We start from the raw sequence: 15,279 nt of genomic DNA on the forward strand, positions 1-15,279 counted from the left end.
CGCACTCAATAGGTGCTCAATTGGCAAAATACGAGACTGCTAAGGAGGTTTGGGATCATCTGGCACGCTTGTATACACAGTCTAATTTTGCCAAACAATATCAATTGGAGACAGATATTCGTGCCCTTCAGCAGAAAGATATGAGCATCCAAGATTTTTATTCTGCCATGTCGTCACTCTGGGATCAATTGGCATTGACAGAATCTGCAGAATTGCGAGCATTCTCACCTTATATTGCTCGGAGAGAAGAACAGCGCTTGGTACAATTTTTGATGGCACTTCGGAATGATTTTGAGGGTCTGCGTGGGACGATTCTTCATCGCAACCCTCTTCCTTCTGTTGACTCGGTTGTAAGTGAATTGTTGGCTGAAGAGATTCGTCTTAAGTCTCACGTTGACAAAGGGACAATTTCAACTACACCATCTGTCTTTGCAGCTCCTCAACGACCTCAAACTAATCACCAAAACAGGTCGAATACGAAGCTTTCTCAAGATGAGTGTGCTTTTTGTAAAGAGAAGGGGCACTGGAAAGCTCAATGCCCACTATTGTTGAGTAAAGGAAAAGGGAAACCACAACAACAGAAACCACAGCAGCAGCAGCAGCACCAGCCATCTCAGAACACTCCATGGAAACCTGGTAATCCATCAAACCAGTGGACATATCGACCACCTCAGTCTAACAATGCAGTTGCTGCACCGTCTTTGGATCCTTACTTGCTTGAGCAGTTTCAACAGTTCCTCGCTTCACAGCCTCATGCTATGTCAGCCTCTTCACATATAGGTTTGTCATCCTCTGGCACTTCAGGTATATCTTCGTCCATCTGGGTCTTGGATTCTGGAGCATCTCATCATATGTCTCCTGATTTGTCATCTTTTGCTTCTTTGTCTCACAATTCTTCCATTGAAATTGTGACTGCTGATGGTACACCGATGCCATTAGTAGGTGTTGGTTCTCTTGTCACGTGTTGTTTGTCTCTCCCCGATGTATACTATATTCCCAATCTTGCACTTAATCTTGTTTCGGTCAGTCAATTATGTGAGTCTGGATACTTAGTCTACTTCTCTTCTTCAAATTGTTATGTGCAGGACCCGCGATCCCAGAGGCTGATTGGGACAGGCCGTAGACAGGGGGGACTTTATGTTTTGGATTATCTCAGAGTACCAGATGTTGCAGCATCTAGTGTGGATCTCTCTTCTTTTCGCTTGAGTCAGTCGTCTTCGGTTTTTTATTTGTGGCATAATCGTCTAGGACACGTTTCCGCGTCTCGTTTGAATTTTTTAGCGTCTACAGGAGCACTAGGAACTTTGAAAAGTCATGATATTTCTGATTGTAGTGGTTGTAAACTGGCAAAATTTTCGGCATTACCGTTTAATAAAAGTCTATCTTTTTCTCCTACTCCTTTTGATCTTGTTCACTCAGATGTGTGGGGACCATCTCCTGTTCCCACGAAAGGGGGATCGAGATATTATGTTTCTTTTATTGATGATTGCACTCGTTATTGTTGGGTTTATCTGATGAAACATAGGTCTGATTACCTTGCTATTTTCAATGATTTTAAAGCACTTGTGAAAAATCAACATTCAGCTGTCATCAAGTGTTTTCGTTGTGATTTGGGGGGTGAATACACTTCTAATGATTTCTCGCGTTTGCTTGCTTCTGATGGTACCATACGCCAAACCTCGTGTAGAGAAACCCCTGAACAAAATGGTGTTGCCGAAAGAAAACATAGACATATTGTTGAAACAGCTCGCTCTTTCTTACTGTCTTCTAATGTTCCTAGTGCATTTTGGGGTGAAGCAATTCTTACTGCTGTTCACGTGATCAATAGAATTCCAACTCAACACAATTCAGGTTTGTCACCCTTTCAAAAAATGTATGGTCATGCTCCTGATTATTCTTCATTACGTGTCTTTGGTTGTGCCTGTTTTGTTCTCCGACCACAGATCGAGCGCAATAAGTTGTCTCCACGCTCTGCTCTGTGTGTTTTCCTAGGTTATGGTATTGGTCAAAAAGGGTATCGTTGTTTTGATCCAACTAGTCAAAAGCTGTATGTCTCTCGTCATGTTGTGTTTCTTGAACATGTTCCATTCTTTTCTATACCTGTTAGTTCGCATAATATGACACATGCAGATCTTATTCGTATTGACCCTTTCACATCCGACACCGACGAGACTTTGCCCACGACCACACCCGAGACACCTGCTCCCCCAGATCCCCCTACGACAACCCAATCATCTCCTGGCATCGCGGATAATCCTCCACTCCGTCAGTCCACCCGGGTTCGTAAGTCTACTCGACTACCTGATTTTGCTTACTCATGTTACTCTAGCTCTTTTGCTTCATTTGTTGCCTCTGTTCATCGTCTCTCTGAGCCTTCATCCTATAGCGAAGCTGTTGGTAATCCACTTTGGCAGAAGGCTATGGCTGAGGAACTGACTGCTCTTTATCAGACCCATACATGGGATTTGGTTATGTTGCCACCCGGAAAGCACACCATTGGCTCTCGTTGGGTCTACAAGATCAAGACCAAATCTGATGGATCTATTGAACGCTACAAAGCTCGTCTTGTTGCTAAAGGTTACTCTCAGAAGCATGGCATGGATTATGAGGAAACATTTGCCCCCGTTGCTAAAATGACGACAGTTCGCACTCTAATTGCAGTTGCTTCTGTTCGTCGATGGAAAATCTCTCAGATGGATGTCAAGAATGCTTTCTTGAATGGTGATCTTCATGAAGAAGTTTTTATGGCTCCTCCTCCTGGTGTTGCTCACCAACCTGGCGAAGTTTGCAGACTTCGTAAGGCTCTTTATGGCCTCAAACAAGCTCCCCGTGCTTGGTTTGAGAAATTTTCTATAGTGATTACTTCTCTTGGGTTTATTCCTAGTCATCATGATTCCGCATTATTTGTCAAGTGTACTCGTGCAGGTCGTATACTTCTGTCTTTGTATGTTGATGACATGATAATCACTGGTGATGATATTGTTGGTATTGAGGCTTTGAAGTCTGAGTTAGCTCGCTGCTTTGCTATGAAGGATTTAGGTTTGCTACGTTACTTTCTAGGAATTGAGGTTGCCTATTCTCCAAAAGGTTATCTTTTATCTCAGTCAAAGTACATAGCAGATCTGTTTGAGCGTGCACGTCTAACTGATAACAGGATAGTTGATACTCCTCTTGAGACCAATGCTCGGTACTCTCTGTCAGATGGACCTCCTTTGCCGGATCCTACCTTATACCGTACTATTGTTGGTAGCTTGGTTTATCTTACTGTGACTCGTCCAGATATTGCACATGCTGTTCATGTAGTAAGTCAGTTTGTCACTGCACCAACTACAGTTCATTGGGCTGCTGTTCTTCGGATTCTCAGGTATCTTCGGGGAACTCAGTTTCAGAGTCTTTTGTTTCCTTCTACTTCCTCCTTAGAGCTGCGTGCATACTCTGATGCTGATTGGGCTGGCGATCCCATGGATCGTAAGTCAACCACTGGCTTCTGTATTTTTCTTGGAGATTCTCTTATCTCTTGGAAAAGTAAGAAACAAGTTGTTATCTCTAGATCTTCTACCGAAGCCGAGTATCGTGCTATGGCTTCAACTACTTGCGAGATTGTTTGGTTACGTTGGTTGCTTGCGGATTTTGGTATTCTTCTTCGTCATCCTACTCCGTTATATTGTGATAATCAGAGTGCAATTCAGATTGCGCGCAATTCAGTTTTTCATGAGAGGACAAAGCATATTGAGATCGATTGTCACGTCACTCGTCATCATCTCCAGCTTGGCACCATCACGTTACCTTTCGTTCCTTCTTCGCTACAGATAGCTGATATGTTTACCAAGGCACATTCCGCTTCGCGCTTCCGTTTTTTGTCTGACAAACTCTCCATGCTTTTAGCTGTAGCATCGTGAGTTTGAGGGGGGATGTTAGAATATATTAGTATACATTATTGTTAGCTCTCAAGGGTAGATTAGTCATTTTATTCTTTTTGTGTTTACCCTAGGTATATAAACATATTCTCTTTGTATTTTTCATTTAGTTTTCATAATACTACGACTCGAGTTTTTCGGTCACTCTATATTTCTTCACAACCCCCGTCTCGGGGCGTGACACGATTGCTGACCCCAACGGGAAGAAGGAATTTGAGCAGCGAATGGAGATTCTGGGGAGGCTTAGGCATTCAAATTTGGTGAGTTGAAGACCTGCTATTTTGCTAGGGATGAGAAGTTGCTTTTTATGACTACATGCCCAATGGAAACTTGTTTTGGCTGCTCCATGGTAAATTTTGTCAACCTCTCATACAATTTTGAATATGCAGACTTGTAATAAATTTTGGTGAGAAATTTGTATGAATATAATGGTGTAACTTGCCTGAGTTGGTGAAAATGCAATTTAGCTATGTTGGTTGGATTTAAACCAGCTTTGCTTTTAGTCAATTAGAGGAAGATGATGATTATTATCTCTTCAAACTTGTTGGAGACTGAAGAAAATATTTTGTACCTTGCGAGTTTATCATACTAGTTAGGCTATTAGTACTATAAAATCATGATCTTGATACCTACGGGTGATAACGCTTTTTGATATTATATATTTTTCGTTTGCTCTCGCGTTTTTGAAATTGGCTGTACAAGATAACTGATAATTGCTACACTGTTACGTTTCAGTCTCTATATGCTTTTTACTCTTTCCAAATTATCCTATTGTTAGCCTGAATAGTAGGCATTTTTCTGTAGGAAAATGTTAAAAAAAATGATTTGAGGGGTTAGTTGTCTTGGTTTATGTTGTTCGCTATTTTTGTTCTTTCTTCATGGCATATTCTAAGGTTGGTGTTCCACACTATTGGGCATTGTGGCTTTGTCTGATACCCTTGATAGCTGAATCTTGCTTTTTTCTTGAAAACGGCTGCTGTTTAATTTTGCCCCGGATGGAACAATTGAGGCAAAAAATTTGTTCAGAATTGTATAAAACCCGTCTGCCTCGGCTTGCTTGAAATACCATTCTTGGTAGCCGATTTGGGGTTTATTGCACAATAAAGCATTCTGTGTATATTTGTTGTGTGCACAAACTCGTGGCAGCTATACCCCTGTAGTTATTATCCACAGTTCTTGGACCGTTTGTTCTATGCTTTCTAAAGGGTTGGGATATCCCAATTCCCAAGAACCATGTTGCAGCCGTGACTACGTAATAAATTAGATAGCTTGATTCATATTCATACGACAATTTTTTTTATGAATGATGTTCCTGCCTCGGGTTACAGTGGGGTTATTGATTTGCCGAGGTGGGTTCAGTCTGTCGTGAGAGAAGAATGGACGGCTGAGGTTTTCGATTTGGAGCTTTTGACGTACAAAGACATCAAAGAAGAAATGGTGGTGCTGTTGCTGATAGCGTTGTCTTGTACTCAAGCTCCGGATCAAAGGCCGAAGATGAACTATGTTTTGAAAATGATAGAATAGTTAAGGGCATTGGAGGTGTCTCCTTCTCATAAAAATCTTGATTCGCTCTCAGAATCGCCTTCGGTTTCTGAAGACACATGCAGAACGAGCGAATGAAGTATCAATACCAGCTAGAGAACTTGTTTCCATTGGTTTGGGATCGTGTATTTACTTTGTTTAGATTTAGATGTAGTTGCGTTTGGTTTAGAACTAGGAAAGATGTTGATTAAACTTGGTTTACATAAAATCTCATAGACTTTATATGTAAGAACAAATGCGAATGGTTGTATACAGGCTCGGGTTCATGATTATTGGATGGTTCACCGGCACAAAATTGCAATTTAATATCTCGCTATTTTTCACAATTATAATATGACTCTCATTCAAATTTTAAAATTACGGTTTAATCTTTTCATCGATTTTCACGATTATGGCTGATACACATTTAAATATACAGTAAATTAATTGTAAAAAAATTATACGAACATGCCACGCGTGGCAAATATCACTGGTATTTAGATACCTATAGAGTATATTGCATAACTTTTGGTGCGAACCTTAGTAACCTCTCCAATGAATGGTATGTGAATTTTCGTGCAAACAAGAAGCAAACACGAGCTGGCTTCCCATTGTACTCACAACTGGTACCATTCCTCAGTGTCTCCAAGAACATCGGAGTCACGTCCGGTCTTATAAACTTCGAGGGGTGGGGCCCACCTCTCGTCCAGTCGACCCAAGTCAAACCTCTATTCGAATTCTTCCCTCCAAATTTTATGTTCACGAGAGTCGGCAAATAGTGTTCGTCAGCATAACACGTTCCATTGCAATAATTTTGGAAAACCGGGAAATAAGTGTTGTCTGTAACGACTTCTAATGCAAGATCTCTCTTAATCCCGAACCATTGGGACCCCTTTCTCCATTGATCAAGTTTGATGATCGGATTTATTCGGCGGTTGTATCGACCACGCCCAACAGGTCCAGGTAGATCAAGCACCTCGACGAAACTTCGGCTAGAGTTCATTAAGTAAGAGTAGATAGTTGAGAAATTGTAGAGGGGAATGCAAGACTCGGAGAGGAGTACGAAATTCTGATTCGAGAAATCAAGAAGAGCATTGGCTAGTAACCTTCGCTCTGCTTCAATCATGTTAACGTTGCCCCATTTAACTTCCTACATTGATCCACAAAGTATTTAAAGGTCTAATTAATTTAATAAGTTGCACCAACTTGCAAATTTTCCATTTCTGTTCATGCTATCGATCGATTTACAATTTTAATCCTATATTGTGCTTTTTTTTTTTTTCAAATTTAATCTTTTTCACCAGATTATTGACGTGATATCAGACACATCATCAATATCCCGTGCCATATGTTCTTATCAATATTTCACATCCAAGGCATTAATTAAAGCACACACATGTGTTCCTTCTTTTTATTGTGCGTACCCTCAAATTCTTCCATTAAAATATATACCACCAAATTAACTCTTCCACTAATGAATGCTCTTGCTTTTCCCATCTCCAATGATAGAGCCGGCGGAAAAACGATAAAGTATAGTGTGAATTACAATGTCACAAAAATTTATAGCACCAACTTAACTCTTCCACTAATGTATGTATATTTTGTTCATTTATATTGTCAAAATCCAGTCTTAGTCCGTTATTTTTGTTGTTGCAATTTATTCATTTTTCTGACGTTGCACAGATATGACGCTGACGTTTGTTGTTTCACATCAGTGTTTCTGATAAAAAAAGACTAAAATTTTCAAAAATAAGAAAATGCAGGACTAAATAAACCCAATTATGAAAGAGTAGATCTCTTGTGAGACGGTTTCATGAATCTTTATCCAATATTCACAATAAAAAGTAATACTCTTAACATAAAAAGTAATACTTTTTCATGAATGACTCAAATAAGAGATCTGTCTCACGAAATACGACCCGTGAGACCGACTCACACAAGTTTTTGTCATTATGACATTATTGAGTACCAAAATCACAATGAATTAAACATACAGCACCAAAATATAATTTTATCTAACTTAGATATATTCCTGATTCTAGTATATTTTATGGGTTTTAGACTCCTAACTTTTCTTTATGTGAGATTTAATTTGCAGAAATGTAAATTCTCAGACTACAGCTCATAATATAATCTGACTTTTATAAGAATGTGCATTGAATCTAATTGTTTCCGATAGTCGTTGATCGTATTTTGCTATGACAAAAAGAATGCTGGACCACAAAGGCAGGCAAATACCAAAACCCTACTCCGATCCATTCTAAATCTTCTCTCCACAGAAATATGGTCACAATTAATGAGTCTTTTTCGGATAAAAGGGGACCATAATTTTTGGCAAAAATATTTAATACGACCAGTTTTTCCTCCACAATTGTTAAAATTTTAAAATAATTAATTGATCACACCAGCTTTTCCAATTATCGGGATCGACATTTTCCAGAATTGATATATATATATGCAATATGTATCACATATGTTATTGGCAAGAAAAATTGGCTGTCTATTTAGTTCGGATGAATGACTTGTTTTTTTTAGCAAATAATTCTTTAATTTGAAATAAAAATTTTCGGGCATCGTTTTAAATATAAATTAAACTAGCTCATGTAAAATGCAGATAATTAAGGTAATTTGCTAACCTTACTAGGAATTCTCCTGCCATGAAACACAGAGCCCTTCGGCTCCGACCCGTTAAAAGATGGATCCGAATGCACATATATTGAGTACAACCCTTTATGCCCTTTAAAGAACAGCTCCCAGAGCGGTGCCAATACCACCGGCCCTCTTGTCAAGAACATGAATGCAACCTTGGGCACTTTCTGAAATGGGAATTGTTGAATCTTAGGAACCATTGATGCTTCCGACAGCAGCTCTTCATCATTCATGCCATGCATCACATCAGGTGGTTTTAGGAGATCCCTCCATCTACTACTGGTGTTGGAAGTATTCGTGATGATTTGATCAGTTGGTCGAATATTACTTAGGGTTGATTGAGAAGCGATGATGGAGAGTTTACCATTGGTGAATTGGAGATTGAACGACAATCTCTTGTAATGGAAGCAGAAAATGAGTCCGAAAGTAAAGCCGAAAATGGCCAGGAAGAGGTAGGAGAGGAGATTCAGACGAAGCGGGTATGAGGTTTTGATTAGTTTCCCTGCTAGGAAGAATGGATTCGGATGCTGGGTTTTCAATTTCATGTCGGCGGCTGCGGTGGTGGTGAGAATATGGGAAGAGTCTAGCTATATCCGGCCAAATGATTTCTTGCTAGTTGCCTTTGTGGAGGATGAAATTTATGTTGACTTGCTAGTCTTGTATGGACCAGGCTTCGTGGACTAAGACTTTTAAGTTGTGGAATCACCATACAAGAAAGATTGATGTCGTTTAGTGTTAATATAATTTCGAAGATAAAAGTATATAAAAATATGTTTCAGGTTACCTCCAAATTTTTTCTTTTTTAATACGACGGAACCGCTGTAATTATCTTTTGGTGTATTGATATTCACGGAGAATTTAGGGTCTGATTCCAACAAGTGTCACTAGTACATACGCATGTTTCGCAGTTATCTTGAGCCTGAAATCACGAATAAGACCGTTAGAAGGGGCCAGGAGGGTGTCCTGGCATAGCTGCTACGACGTTCAAGTCAGAGACTGAGGATATATGGGGAGCAGCTAAATGTATTGCTGAAAATAATATAGTGAATGAATTATCATATGCTCAAACTTGGTATTTATAGGAGTATATATGGGCCTTTGATGGACCTGTCTTCCATTTGGGCTAGGAATGGGTCAGGGTTGATGAACATGTCTTCCATTTGAACTAGGGATGTGCCAGGAGTGGTGGGTCCATCCACGAGATTTCATAAATATTGAATAAACCTTGGGTTAATTCAGTAATCAGCAAACCAAATAAATCACACCGAACAAACTTTTTATGATAGGTGCAAGTCTAGGGGTGTTCAAACTTCGGATAAAACAGAAAAAACCGAAAATCCAAACCGAAAAAACCGAACACCGAACCGAACCGAAAGTCGAATTTTGTAATTAGGATATAAATGTTAAAACCGAAGTTTATTTGGTTCGGTTTTGGATTATATATGTCAAAACCGAAAAAACCGAAAAAACCGAAATTTCATTAAATTAATAAATTTTTTTATATTTTTATTTATATTATATATTTGATATGATATTTAGTGAATCAAAAACCATTTTGAACAATTTTTAGTTGATTGTTGTTTGTTTAATTAATTTAGACCTTATATTTAAATATTTTACTAAGAAAGCATATAGAAAGTTAACATATTATATTTTACAATATAATTATATTATTAATTTAAATAATTATATCAAAACCGAAATAACCGACCGAAATAACCGAACTGTTTTGGTAGAAAACCGAACCGAACCAAAGAAAATTAGTTCGGATTCGGATTATATATTTCTAAAACCGAAAACCGAAAAAACCGAAATAAAAAACCGAAAACCGAACCGAACCGACCGATGAACACCCCTAGGTGCAACAGAAAAATTGTCGAAGAATCGAACACATGCCGTTCATAATAAAATGTTCAAAATCAAGTGGCCGTCAAGCTACGTGTTAGCTGTCAAAATGTGATAGCAGCAGTCTAATGTCGAAGTTTCCAAAGTCGAAAACGAAACACGCCACGAACATGGGACTACGACAGCAACTTCGTGTCTAGATTTGTTTTTTTTCTTATTAGTTTAAAAGTTATAATTCTAGTATAGAAATTGAGTAAATTTTATTTCATAATTTTGAATATATATTCTCATGCAAACAAATATTGTAATCACAACATTTCAATACAATGCTCCAAACCTTTTCCTTCGACTCGAGCTTTCATTTGAATAATTAAAACAATTATTGAATTATCGTTTCCAAATTAATTAATTAAAATATTCAAGTTTCCAGCAAATTATTTAATTACTCCTTCAGGTCTTAATTTTATTTTGTTGAAAAAATGTATTTTTTGAAATGGTATATGGTTGAAACTTGAATATCAAAAAAATGAAATATTTAAAATGATGATTGGAACTTGAATTTCCAACTTTTATTATCAAAACTTTGCTAATGATAAATTAATTTGGATATTACAAATTTCCTTATATAAGAAACTGTCACACTAATAAGTACTATTTTTTTTAAAAAAAATATCTGATATAAGACATTTAAATATTCAATATCCTATTTCCATTTATTGGATTTCACGACAAGTACAATTTGTTAATGTGCATTAAAACCATATACTATAATTAAAAAAAAGTCATATATTATTTTAATTTACTTAGGGCACATCCGAATTACTATATTGTTTTAAAAAAATTCACATAGAGTTTATAATTTTTCATTGAAATTCACGATAGTCTGTCCCTATTTTTGCTCCTCGAGGATCCTTTTATGATTTTACCGATGATTTATGTATTACTATTTATTAAGAATCTTTTTTTAAAGTCAAAATTGTTATTTTGTTTGTTTGTTTTTATTTTTTTATTTCAAATTACAGTTTAATTTGTTTTATTTCATTATTTCAAATTACAATTTAATGTTTCGTTAGTTTTTATAATTACAGCATAACCACATTTAAATATGATAATTTCAAATTGTAGTCTAATCATTTATTATTTTTTATCATTACGATATTATGTCGATTTAAATATAAATCGAGTAAATCATAAAAAAAAATATTATACAAACATGCAACGAGCATATTGATATATTTATCTTGTTAAAAAGTGTGATTTATTTTCTCTATAGCAGGTAATATGTTTTTGTTTTCATTCCTACATTTTTACGTTAATTTAAAGTAGTTCTTTGGGCTTTTTTTTTTTTTTTTAAATGTTTATGATAAAAAATAATATAAATTTCAAAAAATAAATCTACAAGATGATTTTGTTTTTACGGTATCACACTCTTTCGAAAGACGTGATAAAATTTAATTCGTCCCGTAAAAGATGGAATGACTTTTATTATATGTTTATAAAATTAAGTTTGACTTGATACATGAAGAAAAAGTCACATTGTCAAAAAGTGCGTGACTGCCTTTTAAAAAAATATTAAAATAATGATAATATTATTAAGAATACTAATAACTATAAAAAAAAAGTAACAATTAATATACTAATATATACTTAAATTATAAAGAATGACAATTAAAACACATCACATTTTAAATCAAAATTAACAAAAAATTTATTACCAAATACAATTATACTTAAATATTCAATACTACGATCATAAAGAATAACAATCACAATACATTGTATTATTCGATCACAACAACATTAACAAAAAAATTGATAAAATAAATTTATTACTTTTATGTTATTTGCACCAAACCCTCTTTGAAATATCAAAAATTTATATTTATTCACTGTGAAAGTTAAATAGATGTTCTATATATTAACTTTTATGATCTTTTTAAAAATTAGACTATGCTTAAATCTCTATATATATTTAAAAAAAATTAGAATTGACTCGAATCTTTATAACTCCCTGTAACAAAAAAATTTGGCTTGACTACAGCCTAAGACGGGCCAAGCATCGGTCCGTATAGGTAAATTTTGTAAAATTTTAGAATAATATGATATTAGCCCGGATATATCAATATAAAATATTAAAAAATTCTAGAGTATAAAATTCTAACCCTGATCAACACCACCCGACACGGACAAATTTACCAGTCCACAGCTGACGAAATCTTACGATCCCATCCATCTTATACAAATTTAAGCCCACAGCTCGATTGAAACCCCCGCATCAAGAATTCCTAGATATATCAGAGTTAAGATCAGACACAAACCAAAACATAAAGAACTGAAGAAATGTGCGAGAAAAAATAGGGGGACGAAACTTGGGTTGTTTAGAATTTGGTCTAATTATTTCATATAAATGGTAACCAGATTTTTCATGAATTTAAAAAGGGTAAGTCATCTAACCCAAGAAATTATGGTGTAGGCGATGCATTCCGGAAAGTGTTTTTCTTTGCGTAGTCTTATAGTTTACCCGCACTCTTTGCAAATTCAGCTAAACCGCCGTTGAATTTTGTATTATGAAATCCTGCATGTTCCAGAGGAATTGAGTCTACTTTCATACGCTATTTTCCAGTGACAATTGTAAGGATACTTGAACTTTCCACTAGAATAGCATCAAAGAGACGTGAGAGCTGATCTGATCACAACAAGTTTATTATCAATTTTGTTTCTATTCACGTAAAAGGAGGATAGAAAGCTCGTCGGGAATCAGTTAAATTACACTGCTTACATTTATTTGCTCTGTTTTGGAATTCCAAGTCCCATTTGGAAAATTAACGGGACGTCAAAGATCTTGTTTTGCGTCGCTCAATCTCACCCTCTCGAATTTAATTTTGCTTCCCAACATTATTTGAAAACATAAAAATCAAGGCAAACCGAGCAAGCAATTGTCATTCTTACTTGAGATACCCCATAAAGCATGTGTTTCGGCCAGATATTAACTCTACAATGCATTGGAATCAATGCATGTGGGGAGAGCTCCAAAAAGTTGTATGATGTCTGGAAATAATCCTAAAATAAAATTAAAGAAGTCAAACAAATTTTGAGAGTCAATAGATAAACAAGAATACGAAGATATTTTAGTACACTAACATTCATATTTCCCCCAGAAGTAGAATCCAATATAGCACTTCCTTGACTGAGACTACACATCATACATCCACACATCAGTTCAACAAGTATAAAGATACTAAAAATTTTCGACATGAAAGCTTCTGCTGGACTATCAGATACACATATTGATAGCCACGTCAAGATTATGATGATGATGCTTACCCTACGCAGTGATCCCCAACTATCAGTGAGTTTGTACTGACATGACGAAGAGCCATATGGCCATCTGTGTACCCCTAACTAAAGATATTAGGGTGAATAATATGCTCATCACTCTTTCATCAAACTCCGAAATGGATTCTCCGCCTTTCATCTTGATACTGTCAAATTCTTGGATTGTCACTGAGAATTTATTTTCCTTTGTTTGATTATTATCTTCGCATAATTATATCATTTTATCCCAGATATATTTGGCACTAGGACATATTTTGATCTTGCTGAAGGTATTCCTATCCAAAGTTTTGTATTATATGTCATTGGCAACATTGTTCAGATTTGTTTCTTCTTGTCCTCATTAGTCCATTTCATCCTTGATTTTTCGATCATCTGAGGAGCACTGTCAAAAATGACAGTAGCAGTGTTTGCTTTCATGATTCTCATTGGTCCGTCTATGATGACGTACCACATATCATCATCTTGAGCAGTTGTCATCAAAATCTTCTTTAGAGAATATTGGGATCTTACTAAATGATGTCATTTATAATAGATTTATTTCAAAATATTTCGGTTGTGTTAGCAACTAAATAGACTGTCAGTTGAGTTTCATCAGTCGACCTAGAATCGGTTTGGCTATCGTTATCATTATTATGTTTTATCAGTCTTACTTTGTAATCAGTTAGACTTTTTAGTTTAGTTTTTCTCATTGAATTCTATTCGGTTACATTCGGTAATTATCCTTTTGATCACCAAACTCATTCAATCACCAAAACTTGAAATATTCCAACACAATCTTTCAAATTCTCTTTCGAGATAATCAAGTTCAGTTTGCTTATTTTGTTCCAATCAGCATATAGTTCCTCGTAGAGTTTCTGTATACTTTCAAAAGTGACTTTTTTTCTACATTTTGAGTTTCCAAATCACTTGAATCAGTACTGATTGTCACATTGAGACAGATAAAATTTGATAAATTTTGAGAGGTCTTCCTACTAGGTGTTGCAACACCAGATACAACACTCAATGAATTATTGCATTGAGTGTTTCTTCTGTAATAGTGCAACCAGAAAGTGTGGTTATTCTCTTCACTGGATCTCTGTTCTTTTGTTTTTGTGAAGTCTGTTGGCACATTCATTAACATAATGTCTGAAGCCTGAAAATTTTCTGCATTGAACCTAGTCTAGTATTTTGACATCATATTGATTATTTGTATCATTCATTTGTCGAAATTTTCCTTGAGTAGGTACAATCATTTGGGCTCGAGAGCAGTAATACTAAGAAGTTTAAGATGATATTTGATTTCTTCTTGTCTCTTATCATCTTTAGATAGTCTCCAATTTTTTTTTTTTTTGTGATCAATGAGATGGAGTTTTCACCCAAATCAGACTCGTTGACTTCCTAATACAGTTAAAATAGATCATTGTAAGAATTATTTGAGACTTGGAATGCAATGGTTTTTCTTTTATCTTTCTTCTATAAATCCATATCAAATGTTCTGGGAGAACTTATCAGATCATCCAAACCAAGATTGGTAGTGTCTTTGGCTTCGTCGATTGCACATATATTGATGTTAAATCATTCTAGAAGTGAACATAACATATTACTGATTAATCTTTCACTCGAAATCGGATCATCGAGACTGGATACATCATTTGCAATATCACACAGTCGGTGATCATAAGTAGTAATAGACTATGTTTCCTCCATTTTTAAACTTGGTGGTTAGCATTTGAGTTTGGTCCTTCGCACATTTTCAGATCATTCACTATGTTTTTGTCATTTACAAAACTAATACTAGTAAATAAAGAAAATTTAACTCTCTTAACAAAGTGAGAGAGCAAAGTGCATCCAAAACACTTATCAAACCAAATAACCAAAACTACGGATGCAACGTTTATGAAGTCGAAACTTTGTTCGATGAACAAGAATCTAATCAACATTGTAATTAGGTGTTGTATTTGCTTGTCTTCAATACTCCACGGCAACACAGCAATACGCCTTGGCTTGAACACTTGATCTCTTCGAAGTAAAT

At 35.8% G+C, this 15,279-nt stretch overlaps 1 protein-coding gene across 1 annotated transcript; it reads right to left on the reverse strand.

The window, feature by feature from the left end:
- Window positions 1-5,892: 5,892 nt before the first annotated feature.
- Window positions 5,893-8,755, reverse strand: LOC140830517 (glycosyltransferase BC10-like). The gene is made up of 2 exons (XM_073193877.1): window positions 8,075-8,755; window positions 5,893-6,588 (listed from the first exon to the last, which is right to left on the reverse strand). The coding sequence occupies exons 1-2, from the start codon at window positions 8,630-8,632 to the stop codon at window positions 5,944-5,946; spliced, it is 1,203 nt and encodes a 400-aa protein (XP_073049978.1). The 5' UTR covers window positions 8,633-8,755; the 3' UTR covers window positions 5,893-5,943.
- Between the last annotated feature and the right edge of the window lie 6,524 nt (window positions 8,756-15,279).

Source organism: Primulina eburnea, chromosome 4, assembly GCF_022965805.1.
Source record: "Primulina eburnea isolate SZY01 chromosome 4, ASM2296580v1, whole genome shotgun sequence".
Classification (NCBI taxonomy): domain Eukaryota; kingdom Viridiplantae; phylum Streptophyta; class Magnoliopsida; order Lamiales; family Gesneriaceae; genus Primulina; species Primulina eburnea.

What these genes read in the sequence shown, in the direction of transcription:
- LOC140830517 (XM_073193877.1), bottom strand. Translation starts at nt 8,632, where the DNA reads ATGAAATTGAAAACCCAGCATCCGAATCCATTCTTCCTAGCAGGGAAA. An exon ending in GCAGGAGAATTCCTAGTAAG is followed by an intron (nt 6,589 to 8,074) that starts GTTAGCAAATTA and finishes GGATCAATGTAG; the next exon opens with GAAGTTAAATGGGGCAACGT.